Source organism: Onychostruthus taczanowskii, unplaced genomic scaffold, assembly GCF_017590055.1.
Source record: "Onychostruthus taczanowskii isolate IOZ18803 unplaced genomic scaffold, ASM1759005v1 scaffold68, whole genome shotgun sequence".
NCBI lineage: Eukaryota > Metazoa > Chordata > Aves > Passeriformes > Passeridae > Onychostruthus > Onychostruthus taczanowskii.
The window spans coordinates 191,154-209,950 of NW_024504566.1; the positions used below are offsets into that span (position 1 = coordinate 191,154).

The 18,797-nt window shown below is 38.2% G+C and overlaps 1 protein-coding gene across 5 annotated transcripts in view; it reads right to left on the bottom strand.

The window, feature by feature from the left end:
- Window positions 1–18,797, bottom strand: part of CPED1 (cadherin like and PC-esterase domain containing 1) — a 144,661-nt gene that overhangs the window by 101,097 nt on the left and 24,767 nt on the right. For all 5 annotated transcript variants that reach the window (XM_041421015.1, XM_041421016.1, XM_041421013.1 and 2 more), the window contains exons 4-5: window positions 9,143–9,249; window positions 7,164–7,239 (exon numbers count right to left, since the gene is read on the bottom strand). In XM_041421015.1, coding sequence (XP_041276949.1) covers window positions 7,164–7,239; window positions 9,143–9,249 — 183 coding nt within the window. The remainder of the gene's footprint in view (window positions 1–7,163; window positions 7,240–9,142; window positions 9,250–18,797) is intronic.

An 18,797-nucleotide genomic window follows, 5' to 3' on the forward strand; every position in this document is an offset into this window, starting at 1 on the left:
ATTCTGGCTTGAAAAAGGCTTCTGATGCTGACATCTCTGGAATGGTGCCATTGAAAGTACCAACAACAACACGACTTTACCTCTTCCTAGGGTGTTCACTGTGAGGCCATGCTCATGAGTAAGGAGGCCACTACATGTTCTCACCTGAATTCACACAATAACCACAGCAGCAGGTAAAACACAGACCTGAGACATAAGAACAGCTGCATGGCATAGGGAAAGAGGAGGTATAAAATCTACCAAAGTAAGTCAACACCTCTAGATAAAAAAAAAAAAAAAAAAAAGCAGCACCTCTTTGTCACACAAACTGGTGGCCGGCACTATTGTGTCAACTGCAATCTCTCAAAGTACAACAGTCAAACAGATCAGTTGACAGTGACAACCTAATGCAGCAGCCTCACTGACATCTAATGAGGCCTTTCAAGTTTTTACACAGCTATGACTTCTTGCTTCTTCTCCCCCCATCTCTGGCTCACAAGTTACTTACTTGTCTTCGGCTCAGAGTTCTGAAGTGTAACGAGGGATTCAACACATACACAATAAAGAATAGCTGATTTAAAAATTACAATGTGTGGCTGAGCAAAACGTTTACCAATAGCTAGAAGTACATTTGGACAAATTGAGAATTCCTGGAGCAAAGCCAGCCTGCAGCCACCTGGACTGGTGGTAAATTGAATGCTTAGGTTAACACGAACATCTGGTGATCTGCAAAGGCAAGGAATTCAGCAGGAAAATACCTTACTGGTTGAACTAAGTAACGATTGATTGAAAGAAAAGGAAACAGAAGATGAATGAGAATGTGTCCTCTTCTTTTTCTTTCCTTCTATAGTATCCTTTGATCTTACAAGGAAGGTTATGATGTGGGTTTTTAAATTAATTTCTTACTTTGTACAAGATCAAATAGACTATATTTTACACACTTCAAACATGGAGCAAGGAACAATTAAGACTATTGTCTCTGAGAAAAAGGTCATTTTGTTTCTCAAGTGTCCATCAATTGTCAGATCTGTTACAAATATTTCAAGAGCAATTGAGTCACTTTGGGAGCTCGTAGTTGTTTAATGAAGCACAAAGCTAGAGATGGAATGAAATGCAACTGAAGTGTTGTGCTGTGTTCTGAGCCCAGCACATTGTTGCTATCTTCCATAAAATTAAATTATAAACTCAGCACGTTTGTACTTGCAAGATATTTATCAGATTGCTTTTCTTTTTAGCAGGAAAAGCATTGCTTTACAACCTTAAAGCACATTGATGCTGAAACTGAACAGCAGCCTTTCCATCTGCACAGAAGCCTTATGGATGTTTTCCTAGATTTTCATAGTGGCAGTCTATTTCTAGCAGGAGTCTCAATTCTCTGACATTAAAAAAAAAAAAAAAAAAAAAAAAAAAAAAGGGGGATGACACCTCATGTCATTTGTCAGCAGTTTCTACAGTACAATATTCAGGAACTACTGATAACAGGTCCTCTCTGTCAGCCTTGCATGTTTGCATTCTGACAGGGTACCTCAGCAAGTTAGAAGAACTCCATATTGCATTCTGTTCTGGGATCATCCATTTTCCTTATTGGTATGGGCTACTGGAGCACACCAGACAACTTGTATTGCTGCAACCTGGTCCTCTTCTAGAATTTACAGCTGGGCAATTTTCCAGCCTCTGTAGGTTGGAAAGGTGTGTTTAACAACTGAAAAGATTGCTCCACATCAGGAGATGCCTAAAAAGCTTTCACAGATTCTTAGGCAGACTTCTGAGTTCTCCAGATCAAAGAATTTTGATCAAAATAAAGCCTAGTAACCTTTGGCTCAATCAAGTACAGCAACCCGCTCTAAGCTGCATAACTTTGAAAGCAATGAGCATTGAAAATGATTTTTTTTCCATTTTTCAGTATTGATTTTGGAGGATGGATGATTTCACTTGAACTACTGCCACTACATGCCTTGAGACTTGTCACAGAAAGCAGATCTATTCTGTCCAATTGTCTCCTGTCACCCATTTGATTTTTGGATTAAAAGACTAAAACAAAGGCTAGTAATTTGCTACAGCTTACACATTATGCCCTGAGGTTGCTAAAGAAAGAGAGAGAACCTTTAGCACTCAGTTTTATGACCGATGCATTTAGAAAAGTTTGGCTGTGAAACTCAAAGTAGATGATGAATATTTGAAGGAAACTAGAAACAACAGGGACAGTCCTGGCCCCCAGGGAAGTCCTGAAAACACTTGCATTGAGTTCACTGGAATATGGTTTCTTGCTTGAAACTTAATCTGTGATGGTCTTGATATGCATTATGAGCTTTATTTGTGATGTCAACATTGATGCAAGTCCAATATCCTGCCTACTGCTCACTACTGATTCAGCTGCCCTTAAAAGCTTTTTGCATTAAAAAATGCAGTGATCCCACCCTCTGTAAGACACTTAATCTCAGAGCAACACACTTTGTATATTTAGGATGGGTAAATGTCAAACTACGTGTAATTTCTGGAAGTCCAAACTATCTTAAATAGGTTTAGTATTAAAAACAAAACAATTTTACAGTAAAACAGATCTAGAGGTAAATTAATTTAAGCTGTGGGTTGAAATGCACTGAAATTCATTGTGAAGTTTCAGAGTTAAAAAGATCAAATTATGACAGTGTTACATTTGTATGATGCTGTTTATTTTTCCTTTTAGGAACATCAGCAAATACAGCTTCAGTTTAAAATAATTACTTACCATTTTTTTTGCCTCTTTGTTTTGGCAGGTGCATGGAAAACCGTATTTACATTATTAAGTATAGTTTTGGTGTCTTCATTCCTAAAGCACCCTAAGAGTTAAAGTTAGAGGTGTTGGATTTTTTCCAACATTTTTCAGAAAGGCTGTTTCTTCCGTGTGCACCCCTCATACTAGAACTTAATTACACAGATAAGCTATAAAACTTTGGAAACAGCAACTCTGAAAATGCTGCCTGAGTGTTGCATGATTAGAGTCACAATTCTGTACTAGTGACAGGACAGAATATAGAAGAGTATAGGCCAAGTAATTAACTTAATTTAGCTGCTTTACTTCTTTTCAAATTACTAATATTTGCCGTTATGTTGCTGTTCCTACGTAGCTGAGATTTGACACTGCTGTAAAACCAATGAAATCCTGCCCTACATAGTTTATAATCTAATTAACTGGAAAAAATCAGATGCTGGTTTTATTGGCCACTCTTGGGGCTCTTGTTAACTTCAGTAGCAGAAAGGTAATAGGCACAAACCTGATCAAAACTGGTGTGCAAATATTTGTAAGGGCCAAAAGAAATACATCCCCCTATAAAAAAAAAATCAAATTCCTGTCTCAGAGATGTTGAGTTGTTACAACAGAAAAGAAATATGATCTTTAACTTCTCTCTTCCACAGGTGGCTCCACTGAGTCTTGCTTCCTACCCTCGGGTCATAACCTTTCATGTTCACTCCAGAGTAACCCAAGAACACTGGGGATAGGGAGCAGGAGAAGAAAGCACAGGGTTAGCACCAGATCATAAACATATCACAGAGTGGGAGCACAGTCACACAGCTGGACTATCTTGGCTCTCCGTCCCATACAATTTCATTAGGTTCATGCCTATCCCTAGACCTTCTGTGTGGTTAACACTGCTGGCCAGCCCAGAAAGAGATCATGGGAGCACACAAAGCTGGCAGACACTCATAATGTCTCTGCACTAGTGACACTAACAGAAACACAGAAGGAAGGCATACGACAAAAGTATGGGCATGCTGTCTTAAATACAAAGCCTAACAGTTTAAGAGTTACACAACAACAAATAAAGTAACATCAAAAAAAACCCAAACCACTGTACCACTGCTTATCAACATCAACATTGTCGTGGCCACAGTAAATCCAGTATACCATTTTCTCACCCTTGCTGCCTGGTATTTCCTTCTACAGCTTACTATGTCTTTAATTAGAGAACATCATTCTTTGTGTTTTCACTTTTACAGGAAATTGCTTGGCTCCTCGAAGACTGACTAAATGATAGTAATAACAAACCAACAGATCCTCTTTAACAGGAATTGTAGAGAAACCCTGTTGACTCAAACACACAAGAGTGAAAGTACATAACTGATTCGAAAGGAACAAACTGTTCTGTGGAGGAAATACTGATGAGAACTGTTCTTTTTGTGAATAATTTTAAAATTGAGGATCCAAAAAATCCTGCTAATTTGCAATTCTGCTGTTGCTAGAAAGAGAGTTCTGTTGAAGAATGCAAGCAAAAGAAAGTGGAAAAAGCTGGCCTTATCAGATGAATGGAAGGGGGACTATCTGAAGTCTCACCTCTAGACTAGTTTGCTCTAACTTATGCCCTTTTGTCCACTGAACCTGAAATCAAATTATTTACCCTTCTGATTCTAATATCACCTTTTATGGATGAGTTCCACTCATTCTAAATTACATGTTACTTATCCAGTGATATTGAATGGGATTAATTAATGGTTTGAAACTGAGGTTCTGGTCTATACAGAGATGACCCCACTGTGTACCACAGTTGAAGTTCACATTCCTGTCAGTGTACATCAGCATAGTCTATACAGTCAATTCAATTCAGCTAACCCTGAATTATGATGAAAATAAATGGTCTTTTGGCTTGCTTACTCTAAATACCAAGTGTAAAATTCAGTGTCCACAAATAGACATCTATTGTCATTTAGGATATCACAGGATATCCCTCTGAACTTCTAGCTACTGGACCAAAAGGAAATGGATCCTGTGCCAAATCTGCCCATTCTACTGGGCATGCTGGACTCTCCATGGCATCTTAAATGTCATGAGAACCTTGTGTTGAAATAGCCTGAGGCCACATGCTGATGTGGAGATACACAGATTTAAGAGATATAATTTTTTTATTTTTACTTTAAAATACTTCAGCTAATTTAGGTTCAAGACTTTTCTTACCAGTAAGAGAAAAGTGAGGGATGGGCCTTTCTCTATATGATAGCTCTTCAGTGGAGTGCTAGAATAATCCTCCTTTGCTATGTGGGTAAGATTCAGAGCCCTGCTGCAAAGCACATGTATTACCTTGATTTCAATGAGATTTCAACATCAGTCACAAGGTTTTTTCTCTTTGCCAGGAAAGCACTAAAAATATAAGTAAGGAATAAGATGCTTACAAATGACCCTTCCCTGAAGTCAAGATGTGGTAAAGTGACACTGGTTATATGCCAGGTGCCCACCAAAGCATTTCAGTAGGACAGGCAAGAGAAACTGTTATGAAACGCTTATGAGACAGAATAGGGAGAGATCACTCATTAATTACCTTCATAGCTAAAAAATGTGTGGATATTAATTGAATTTATTACCAATCAAATCAGAGTAGGATAATAAGAAACAAAACTACATCTTAAAAAATTCCCTCCATTCCTCCCTTCTACCTGAGTCACTACCTCCTTTCTGTGGTGATGCAAAGAGGGGAATGGGAGCTGTGGTCAGTTCATCACACATTGCCTCTGCCACTCCTTTCTCCTCAGCAGGAGGACTCCACACTGCAGCATGGGGTCCCTTCCCCAGGAGACAGCCCTCTGTGAACTTCTCCAAGGAGAGTCCTTCCCACAGGCTGCAGTTCTTCACGAACTGTTCCAGCATGGGTCCCTCCCATGGGGTGCAGTCCATCAGGAATAGACTGCTCCAGCCTGGGCTCCTCTCTCCACAGGTCCTGCCAGGAGCCTTCCCACAGGGTCACAGCTTCCTTCAGGCACCCACCTCTCGTGGCACTGGGTCTCCATGGGGTGCAGGTGATCTCTGCTCCCCCGTGTACCTCCAGGGCTACAGAGGCACAGCTGTCACACCATGGGCTGCACCACGGGCTGCAGGGGAACCTCTGCCTGCTCTGCTGCCTGCAGCACCTCCTCCCACCACTTCTTCACTAATCTCTCCAGGTGCTGTTCTGCGCTTTTTTATTTCCCTTCTTAAATATGTCACCCCAGAGGTGATACCACCATTGTTATTGGGCTCAGCCTTGGCCAGCAGCAAATCCATCTTGAAGCTGGCTGGCATTGGCTCTGCTGGACTTGAGGGAAGCTTCTAGCTGCTTCTCACAGAAGCCACTCCTGTGGCCCCTCACTACCAAGAGCTTGCCAGTAAATCCAGTACAGGAGAAAACACTGAATAGCTTAATAAAAGGGTCATATACAAAGTGGCTTGTACCACGTTTATGGACAGCAGTGAAAATGCACATATTTTAAAGAGAAAGCTAGGTGTGCAGTAAGTTTCTCTTGTGTTTGTGGTTTTGTGGTAGTAAAATAATTAAAAAACCTGCAATTGGCTTTTTTCAAGCAGCAGGGTGAACCAATGTTTTTTGAAGGCAATCTGTGACAACATGAGCAGGGCCTTCCAATTTCTCCAGACAGTGGTGAGACACAATTGGGTAGCAATTATCTGCAGAGAATAATTCAACACACTTATTTTAAATACATATTTTAAGATAAAAAGAAGTAGCATTTGTAGGTATTTCTCCCTCCACTGACTTAAATGGAAGACTAGAATACTGCTTACGGAAGATACATACTCCTAAATTACTAAATGAGATGCAATAAATCCTTTCCTTCTGTGTTAAATTTAGCATATATATTAAAAAGGGGAAAAGAGAAAGAAGTTTAAATAGACATAATACAGTGCACAAGCGTTTTGCCCCAGTTTCTATTCAAAAATGGATTTCACCCATGGTAAATTATAATTCTTTGGAAATTCGCCCATAACCTTTAAACTTTTCTGGTTGATGATCTTAATACACAATAAAGGCTTTTTATCAGTAAATTATGTCTGGACAGGAACCAAGCTCTGACTCCTCCATGCCACAACATTTTTGTAAAGCTGAACAAACATATTACACCAAACCCAGGGCACAGAAGTGTAAATACCAGTAACTATATTAACACAAAGCAGTCCAAAAATAAGACACTTATAGCCAAATTATATCTGCAATATGCAACAGCTGAAAAATGCAATATCTTTACCTGGAAAGATACTGCATAATTGTAATCTATATTTAAGTGTGTTTAAAATGGATTATCAGTCTTTTATTTTTTCCCTCTACGCATTCATGACTAAAAATAAAACAGAATTGTAAGTTGACAGTCTCATTTCAAAAACTTCCCGTGACAACTATTAAAAGATCATCATCACATAAGCATATTTGAAGAAATCAGATTACCTGAAAAGGCTTTTGCTATCTGGCATAATCCCTCTTCTCTACAAAGAAAATGCAGGATTTCTGGAAGTAGGTTTACCTGTATGTAAAAAGAAAAGCTTTAAAGATTCAATTAAAAAAGGGGTTCTTTTTGCTTCAATGGAAAATACCTTCAATGGGATTGTATTTAATTTATCAAAGACACCTCATGTGCAAAACTCTCATCAGTGACAAGAGGAAATGTTAACTTTGCCCTCCCTGTGATGTTGGAATAATGAAGTTAAGGCTTCAGTTAAGTTAAGTTAAGGAACACAGACTCTTCCTCTGTGTTCATAAAAATGCAAAATTTTAGGCCTATATCTCTGCCTCTGGCTGCTGAGTGTTGACCCATTCCCTGTCCCCTTTTCAGTCTCTGGGGCTTCTCTGTTCTGTGCAGTTACCAACCACTGTCTCTCCCTGCATGGAAATACCCTATGCCTCTTGAATTGTTGTGCTTGGGATCAATAGTAAGCTAATGTAGTTAAATCACAGGCAGGTTCTGCAGCAAAACACTGTGTTGCACTTTGGTATGGACATGCCAGTAGCAAGTAATGTTAATTCAATATTTAAAATTTTCCAGAGGAATGGGCCATCTGGTTTAAGTCCCTGCTCTGCTGCAGACTTCCTGAGAGAACTTGGACAATTCCTTTGATCACCTTGTTTCTCAGTTATTCATGTGTGACACATCTGGACATTGCAGCATGCTGTCAGGATTATTAAATTCAACAGCATTATAGAGCCTCAGATATGGTAATACAGGCAGAATGAGAATAAAGCAGTTTGCAGAAGCCTGGGGTGCTTTATTATCTGAGTATATTCAAAGCATGTATATTTCTAGCAAACTATAACTGCCATAAAAATTTCACTTTGCATGAACTTCGATATGGCATCCTGGTCTAGGGAACCCCAGTGTACATGCTCAAAGCTCTGTACTTCTGTGGACATCAGTGGATTTTTTTATCACCAGAGGCACCATTTAAAAGCAGCTCCATTTCTCTCAGACCCTTAAGCTGGACGTAATAATTTAGAGTCTTGCCATTATTATTATTTTAAGTATTTTCTACTTAAAATACAAGTCAAACTGTATTTGTAGCTTGGTTACATTTAATCAAAGATTTCAGTTTATATCACTCACATATTTTTATCAACAGGTCAGGTGTTCACATAGAAATTACATATCTAAGTAACCTGAACTGTGCCCACAACACACTCAAGTGAGAAAAAAACCAAAAAGCAATCCTGCAAATAGCAAGGTAATTGGTACTCCTGATGCTTTGGACCATGAGGAAGAAGGTTGCAGTGCCAGAGCAAAGAACTGCCTTGAAGGCCCTGGTCCAGAATACATATTATTGACTGTAGGAGCATTGTCACTGTTTGGAGAAGTGCCTAAATTATGTTTACAAAGAAGAAATTACATTAGGTGAAACTTAGTAGTGATATAAGATATGAAGCCTAAATTCATCCATCCATATCTTCTGACTATACTATAATTCTGAAATATTGCATGCATTTTCTAGTTGTTTCCCACCATTTCTAAATTCTCTTTTTCAATAAGGAAAATTGCTTAAATAATTTCCCTTGTAGACATTTCTGCAGCCAGACATGCTGGTTGAGGGTGGCCAAGAATGCAAAAGCTCAAGCTAAAGAAGAGAAAAGGGAAACTTGACAATGAGTTGTAACAATTTTCAGTATTTACACTGAAATACTTACAACCAAACTAACATACTATGTTCAAATGAGGAATTGCTTTTGATAACTGCGTGTGATATAAAGAACAATGAAATGCTGGTACCTGACAAGTACTTCTCAGTAAATAGAAAACATGAAAAAAAAAAATTTCCGCTAAAACATGCTGCTGCAGTATAAAAGAAACATTTGATACTTCTCTTTTTATGAATGAGGGCTGAAAATCTGGGCTAGCCTGTCCTTACATTCCCACAAAGGATAACACAATAATCTCATACCTTCTGGAAAAGCTCTAGATTAGACAAATCTTCTGTTTGAAAGCAGCCAGTGTCACCATTTTTTCTGGAAGATAAGCAGATGAAAAGATCCCAAGGGTTCATACCACCTATCCAGAAAGAAAAGAAGCATTTTGAGAAAGAAAATATCATGCAATTCTTATTTGTGTAAAAAATACTTACAGTGATATCCTGAAGAACAGCAAACTTTTGGAGAGCTAATTACATGAGCAGCTACAGGTGGTAGAAGGATAAAAGACATATTTGCTACCACAGTTCAAGCTTTGTAATTATATTTTGGTGTTTCACAGTGGGCATTCCCTGTTATATCTGCCTACTGATGTCCAAACCCTGCTGCTTGACCTGTTTAACATTCAGAAATTAAAAAGTTTGGTAACATGATGCTGCTTTCAGTTGTTCTTTTTTTTTTTTTTCGGAACCCCCTCAACATGCATGCTTATAACATGTATCCAGTACATGCAGTGTGATCTTCTGAGGTGTTTCTTTAATGGAAAGTAAATTTTACAGGAATTATTTCAGGTCATGTTATTGCAAGCAGCAGGAATTTTGGTGTAGTGGATTCCTAAATATTAGACACCAGACTGCCAGAGCTAGAGCTGGTGTACAAGTAGGAATTAGATTGTTAGCTTCTGAGCTAATGTGATGCTTCCTTCCTGGGACAAAGGAAGGAAGATACAAATAGGCCTTGAACTTGCTCATATCTCAGCATGTGATGTGGTGTAGAAATGCCACTGTTGCTTCAAATAACCTTGGTCAGCTTCCTCACATGGTCATTTGTTTTCTTCTGTATACAACCTTTCTTATCTGGACCAGTTAGAGATGGTGGCAGCTCACAACAGAATTATTACATCTGTTGATGACACCATGAATATGTTCAATAAAGGGTAAATTATTTCATTGACAGGAAGACAATCAGTAATAATGAACTCAGAAACAGAAAGGGCAGTCCGAGAAACAGTACAGCATCCAAGGGTATAAAATCAAGTCAAAAAGCTCACTGCAAAATAGCTATTTCAGGAACTGGTTCGCTCTTTTCCCCAGGGTTGAAAAGATTACATGTACTTTATTCCACTTTGTGCTATTCATCTGTGATACCTTCTTAATTTTATTAGATTGCCCCCTTAATTTGGTCCCACAGATGGCCCACAGAGATATTTATTTTATTTATTTCCTTCCTTCCTTTCTCCAGAATGTATTTTTTTCCTATCCCAATCATGATTACAAATGTTAAGAAAGGTAAAGATTCCACTTAAGGAGATTTAACACTCAATTTATGTTAAGTACAGTAATGAACTGATTGTGTAGACTGGATCCAGGACTATGAAAGTAACTATCACTTTTTTATGTTTATAAGCAGTGTGACAAAGCTGAAGAAATTCATTTTCAGTTACACTGCATTTATTACTGTAACAAGTTCTTCAATTTCACATTACGAGAACAAGTATTATGGTATAAAAGTAATTAGGGTATATGAAATTTAGGCAAGACAGATTCACTACATGCTTATTTGTGAAAGAAACAAACAAAAAAAAACCCTGCAGGTAGATAAAAATGTCACAGATAGCAAACAAACAAAACATTAAAGAAATGTACAAGCAAATACCTCACTTTAGTGCAAAAGTTTGGCAGTGCTAACAACCTACTCAATGACCTCACCAGCTATGTAATTATCAGATAAGCAAGATGTTATGCCTCTGACTAGTAAACACCTTTGAATAAATCATTATAATTACATATAAATCACAATGCCTAGTTGTGTGCAAATTGAAAGAGAACTGTAGAGAACTCCATTTCTCAGAAGCAGTTAATTTCCTTCCCTTGTTTATTATGACACATCCTGCCCTGGGAAGAATTTGATCCCTGACTCCAGAGGATATGCTCCACTGTGTATTTGCCTTTAGGATACATCAGAGTGATCAATATGAATGTACCTAAGAGAAGAAAAGGAAAAGGTACCCTCAGATCTGGTGTGCTTCTAAGCCAGTGCCCAGGAAGTAAAATAGTTCAGGAGAGCTTGAATGCCTGCCATTACTTGTGTTTTCTATTCAGATAATTAAACCTCGAGCCAGTTATTTCAGAACAGAACAATCAGAACTGAAACATGTCTATTTATAGAAGTCAGGAGACTTCCTATTAGAAAAACAGTGTACACCTAGTGCTGTCTCTCACATTCAGGCTGACAGAGCAGTGTGACCCTACTTAAATGTGTTGATACATTCCTCGTAATCTATACCTCAAAAAACATTATTGAAAAACAAAAACAAAAGAGTCATTGGTTACAGCAGCGATTCAGTTCTAGTACAGGCTCCTCCAGGAATCCATTTTGCCTCAAATTTGCCCATGTCACTCCTTCCAGAGCTTAACTTTTTGTGGAAAATGAACATCTCTGATCAGGAAACCAACAGTCTGTCTTCCTTCTGCATAATTAATAACAGCAGAACTATATCTCAGGAAAAAAAGTGCTACTGTTATACTAATAACAACAACCCAATTCCAACCCCTATTCCAACAACATCACGTGGGCCATGCAAAGGACCAAAGATCCCTTCCACAGAACTTATTGTTAAAGTAAAACTAGATACATGTGAGCTAAAACATTCTACAATAAAAGAGAAAGAACAAAAGTGGCAATAATAAACACCATCTGCATGGAAAGACTCAGGTTTCAAAATATTTCTAGGATTTATTAAGAAGCTTTAATAACATCAATAATATTCCATTTTCAATGTACACAGTTTTGCTGCTTTCCTGCAGACTTCAAACCAGAAGCAGGCTTTTACAGGACATTTGAGGGGGAAGGTTAAAAAGAAGGCTTCATATCTGAAAAATTTAATTACTAGAAATTTGCATGAAGTTTTTCCCACAGAATGAACTTTGTCTCTGGCTATGGAAATCCTGTTCCATGCTTTATCCAGCAAACCAGTGGAGCTCAGCACACAGGAACTGTAGATCAGTTAGATAATATGAAATCACACCTCATGGAGATACTCTCTACTCTTTGTATCATTTTGCACTTGGACAAGTAAAAGTGTGGTAATAAGATGAGAATATGCAATTGCATGTTCATCTGCTCTTTCAATATCTTTTCAAATCAAGACAGTTTAGTTCAGCCTGTGAATTAAGGCCTTGGATACACAAGGAATGCTCATCTGCAGAATTATATTTAACTATGCAGGCAAAGTGAGCTTTAGATGGACACACGCTGGCAGCATGAAGCTCTTATTCACCTATCTTTTGCCAGCTCTTAGCCTCTCCTCTCCTACAGTATTTGTAGCCAATCCTACCCAGTCCCATCTCAAAAAGTATTTGTACCTGCTATGTGTATCTCGTGTTTACCTACGAATATCAACCCAAGTTTCTACTTCAATTAGTAGCAGTACAGCATAATTTGATTGAAATCTGATGTGATCACCTTTTATTCTGAATGAGTCAAAGAACATGCTATTCAATTCAGAGAGCAATAACTTCCAACTGAAATTTGTTGTCATGTAAAAATTCCAATTTTCAATGAGATAGCAGTGTTTTCATTGGCTTTGACATTGATTTGTCATTTGAAATAATTAAAATAATGTGGAAAAATAATTTAAAAGATAATAGCCTAGGAAAAAAAGCAAACACGTTTTTAGCAGCAGAGGAAATAGCAATGCAGACACCAATAAAAACATTTAGCTTTTTCTGTATAATATTCTGCTGAGAGTGTTTGTTTTCTGATATATTAGGCCAAAGTTAACAGAAACCAAATGAGAACTGTAGGACTTAATGGGGTTTCAAATAAACTTCAAGAATTTCTGAAGGTGATTTCTCAAGTAATGGGTTTTTATTCCAGTTTTTGAAATGATCACATTCTCCCTATGAGCTATGGTATTGGAAGCTAAATTTTGCAGGAAAACTGTTGGATGCATACAACTCTGGAATGTTAATCTCTCAAGTGTGTATTATTTAATTTAATCAAATTACTAATTTTAATGTCATTACTATAGGCTGAAATTTCATTTTGTACTATTAAGGTTTCCATCCTGAAATTTGAAATTAAAGAACTTGGAAAATCAAATAAAATTTGCATCTTTCATGTTTATCTTCCTGCATTTCATTCATTTTGGAAAATAAAAAAGAAAAAAAAAGCCACTTGGGTTTTTTGTTTAATTATAATCTCAAGTCAATTTGCAATTTTGCATTTGCTCACACCAATACCGTGAAATTAATCAGTTTATGAGCACTAGAGGAAAAGAAGACAACAAGAAACAGCCAGCATTTGTTTGTCAAGACATATTACATAAAAGTAGTCTCTTTCTTCTGACAGAGTAACAGATCTAGTAACATAAATCAGAAAAACTGATTTAGTGAACAAAGCAAATATTAGCAATGAAACAATTTGACTTTGTTAAGTCTTTAGACATCGTTTCCACATAACATACCTCTGAGGTGATTGCACAGCTATTTGAAAAAATGAAGCCTAATCCACTATCAAAGTGATTCTTTTTCGAGCAGAACCTCAAAAGATACTCCACTGTACATTCAGTTCTGACCAAATTTTTCAGTCACAAATTTAATAATGGAATAATAAATGCATTCATAAATAGCAAGTGATACCAAGATGAAAATCATAAGGACTTCATAAAGCATGGTCAGAATTCAAAATAATTCTGATAATTGGTCCAAATGCAACCCAAGCAAATTCAAAACAAGTTAAAAGTGCCATAGTTCATAAGATGAAATGAAATGGAGAAGTGCAATTTGCCATAGAGCACTACTGCAAAGAAGGACCAAATTTATAAACTGCATATGAACTAACAATACAATATTGTTGCCAAAGAAAAAAAATCAAAACAACCAACAAAGCAAATATATTAACTTTTCAGCCATTGGCAAGTATTTATTGATGCGGAAAGAGTTGAATCCACTCCTTTAAAATTTCAGTTTTAATTTATTCCATGCCAATTCCCACAGAATTCTAAATAATGGCCCTGCAGATATCAAGAATTGTAACCAATCCTGTTTATGAGGGTTACAGTGATAACAATGATCAGGGGTTAATCCTTCAGCTTCATTTTGTGTCAGTCATACCTTTCCAGTAACACTGTTCCCCAATTTCAGCAGAGGATTAGAAAAAGAAGATAGATTGTGGAAGACCTAGACCTCCTACAGAGGCTGACTTGGATGGAGTCAATCCTTTGTCTAGCAACTCGCACAGTGATGTCTTTTTGATTTGGTACAAACCAGTTTACAACACACCACTGTTTTAACTGAGTACCAGTGCCTTCTTGGTGTCTCACACTGACTGCAGCAAGGAGGCTGGGATTGGCGTGAGGCTGGAAGGGGACACAGCCAGGACAGCTGACCCCAACTGGCCAAAAGGATGTTCTGTACCATATGATGCTGTGCTCAACAATAAAAGCTGGGGGAAGAAGGGAGCAGGGGGTTGACACTCATTCAGAGTGGTGGCATTTGTCGGCCCAACTAACACATTTGGTTCCATCCATTATGAAGCTCCTGTCCTGGGGATGGCTGAACACCTGTGTGCTCATAGGAATTGGTCAATTAATTCCTTGTTTTGCTTTGCTTGCGGACACAGCTTTTGCATTCCCTATTAAACTGTCTATCTCAATTCATGAGTTTTCTCTTTTACCCTTCTGATTCTCTCCCTCATCCCACCAGGGGAAGATGAGCGAGCAGCTGGGTGGTGGTTTGCTGATGGCTGGGGTTAAACCACACCATCACTGAATAAATTTTTACCCATCCAAAATCAGTTGTCTCTGTAATCAGTGGAGACAGGATACAAAGTAAGCATTTTAATTTGTAGCAAAGGGTACATAAGTTTGTAAACACATGTATCAAGTACTGGAATACCTTACTTTAGGGAGGCTATGGAACCTCTGGTAAGGGTGATCCTGAGATTTGAACAGAATTTTTTTTAAGAGAAATTTGTGTCAGCTCTACTTGAAATATATTTTCATACACCTCTAAGCTGCATGGATGTAAAGAGAAGATTTTCAGGAAAAGTTATTGTTTACATAGTGATGCATTCAACTGTATTCTGTTATACTTATAGCATGTTGTATTCCTGATATGTAAAAAAAAAATAAGTTTTAGATTAATGCAAATTTTAGCTTCATGAGTCATGAGTCCTCATAGTATACATGGAAAAAAAAAAGTCAACCTCCTCTGCTCCTGAATGGTAATGGAGGGAGCACAGATTGTACTGAGTTGGGTGAGGAAGCACGTATTTATGGAAGTAGCTGTGCACAAATCCTCCTTCAAACTGGACAGAGGAATGTGTTGGACTTCAACCCTGCCATGTAGTCAATTTATAAGAACCAATAGTTTGCTACCCAGGAATTTAAAGTGGAAGCACTAACAGATGTCTGAAAGACAGAACTTCTGCCTCTGGATTCTCGGCTGATTTTTATGCTCTTTAGCATCTCAGCGGGAAGCAGCATCAGGCAGGCTGTGTGGCAGGGTATGGGGATGTGGGAATTCTACACCTCTGACTATCTGAGCTTCACAGATAGCACTCCAGGGGAAAATATCCTTTGAAGCCTATTTCTGGTTACATCAGTTTGGCTGTCTTGTTGTGCAAATATCAGAATGCGGCTTGTTTGAATGAATAGGTTTTTTATGTGAATGACATGTCCTCTTGCAAGTTTTTGATATCACTATTTCATTTGTAAAACTTTTCCTAAAGGAATGTCTCACACTTAGGTGTTCAGGAATTTTCTCCTTAAAACAGCAGTTATTGGAAACATTTTAATTTCTCTTTTGGTGTGACCCTTGATGGTTATGAGCTATTACCAATATGGACTCACTATGACAACAGTGAAGAAATGATCACTCCACGTGAGTGATAGTACAGGACAGGATGGTGAGGTTTCTGATATTTTTCTGAGCTGTTCCGGAAAGCAGCTATTCACCTGCCCATATGCAAATCTTTCACTGTTTCAGAGTGTGTTCAGACTGACTGTACTCTGCCATAACACACAGCCCCATAACCACTAGCTTAGCTGGACAAATTAGGCTAAAATCTATTGTCACATTAATCGCAGTCAAGTACTTGAAATGTAAAAAAATACCCTACCCTATGATTGAGGCTGAGATGGTTGGACACAGTCAATTCATTCACAAAATACTTTGTGCAGTTGCTGCATGGCTGCCAGGGAAAGGCTGAAGGAATCCTGAGGACAGTCACTACTTACTCCCCTTGAGGATGATCAGGATTTTTTTTTGGCTTAACTACTCCCCAACTAAGAGGGTTTGAAGTGTCAAGGGAAGCATTCTTTGTAGAGAGGCTAGTGTGAACCAAATAACTTAATTTATAGTTTAATTTCAAGGACAGTTCATCTGTCCCTGAACAGCTTAGCACAAAACATTGCCCTATGCTCAAGAATTAATGCACAGTCACATCTGAATTCAGAATTCATACAGTGAAATAGGCATTTGAAGTTGTTTGCAGTGCCTCTCATAAAAACAGAGTAATGCTTGACTATCCTGTATCTATTCTGCAAGTGCTGTGGAGGGATATTGGATCTAATTACAAATGGAGAGGTATAATGCTTCCACTCTTGCCTGAAAAAATAATTATTTTATTGGTGTTTATTTATATCAGGGACAGGTTTCAGGGCCTGCTTGCCTTGTCAATCAAAGGCAAATTTCAAAAGTAAAAAAAATAGCATTACAACCCAAGAGATATCTGTTTCTATCAAAAATATTCTCAAATGTATAAAGATATTTTAATTTCTCCACCGGGTCTCAAACTCTAAAATTGCCTTAGACCTAGCTACCAAGTCAAAGAGTTATCATCTTCCTTACTGGAACCATCGATCATACAAGGTAGATCACTTTCTCTAAAAGAAGCAGAAGAAATCTATTGCAGGCATAAGTATAAGAATGGAGAACAGACAGGACAATCCTTTCTCCATTTGCATCATAATCTATGCAACAGATTAACAATCCTTTCTTCAATCAATAAATTACCATACTATAGCAGACAACAAAAAAAGAAATTTCAGACCTGCAGGAAACATTTTAAAGTTGGGTTTTCAGATAACTGTCAGTGAGACAACCAAAGGTAGCAAAAAAAAAAATAAATTTCAGTATTACTAAACTATATCCATATACTTTTCTGTGCAACCAAAGAATGGGCATAATACTGGAAATAAAAGTGCATGCAAAAATTACATTAGTTTGATATAGGGAGAAGAATACAGCAGTATTGTAAGGCAGGTGCATTAGATGGTTCTGAGTCTATTGAGGAAAGACTGTCAGGCTAAGAATAATTCTCTGCTGAGTTGTATTACAGATTGCAACTCTAACAACCTACAGGTTTTACCATGGCATAACCTGTCAAGGTATGAAAATATGCTGTCAAAATACTTTCTGAGCCGTAGTAGAGTTCAACAGCAAATAAAAGGAAAATATGCAGTTCTGACCCAATGACAAACACATTGGGGCAATTCAAACACTCAAGCCTGTTATTCCACTTCTGTGCTTACACACCATGCTTTGGATGAATATTCAGATTACTCTGGTATGTTCTCCACACATGGGTATTTTCTGCACAGCAAGCCTCAGTGAAACTAAAAGCTCCTACTAATCCAATATGGTATGCTCTTCTTGTATGCAAGCAAAAATAACTTACAACCCCAACTGCTCCCAAATGCTGGAATTCTTACTTTATATGTATTTAATGCACAACATAAACCATGATAGTCAAAGCTGCTATATATGTTTCTCACCCACACTTTGAGGGACTTAGACCTAACCTTCAGTGGGATGAAGTACTTGGTATTTAAAGCACAGATGTCACAGATCCACTAAAGCTCAGCTAAATCCATCTATGTAGGTGTTTTCTTACCTTCTGTGAAGGTAGAGAAGGAAACTACCTGACAAAAAAGACAGATGACAGATTGAGAAATATTAGAGACAGGCTACTGAGTAGATTGGCATGAACCAGGTGAAAACTGGAAGGAGAGAATGTGCATGTGGGAAGAAGGGTCATGCAGCTGAGACATGCAGGGCCCAGCTGTGCAATGGAGCCCAGAGGAACTGCAGCAGGTGGGAGAATTCAAATCACACCCTGCTCCAGCTGCTTCCAGGGACATTGCAGGAAGGGGATCTGCCCACAAAATACTCTTCTCTCTTATGCACATGCACACACACACACACACACAAAGGAGCACAGAGGAACAATGCTGGGTGGGGTAACCCCAGTAACTCCGTCAGAGAGACACAATCCCCTGCCCTGGTACTGCCAAGATGTCCCTGGGGAGACTCCAGCACAGTGCAGAATATGGTAAGTGAACAGGAGCCCCAAAGCACCTTGGGGACCTTGTGGAAGCACATCCTAACCTGGATGAGTATGTACACAGAACTTAACAACAACAAGAAGTGGTACTGAGGCATCTTCCCCACTAGACTATTGCAAAACCTTCAGATCCTACTTTTATAAGGAAAAGTCTGGGCTTTTAGAAAGGAACATGCAACAAACAGAAAGAGCTGGTGGCTGGAAAAAGATCCAATTTGAAAGTAGTTCCTAGGGAGGAGGAGTTCTATCCAAGGAAACCAAATTGCCAGCTTGTGATTACTTTCCATCCTGCATTTCACCCCAACATTTCTATCATTCTCACTCTTTGCAACAGAACAT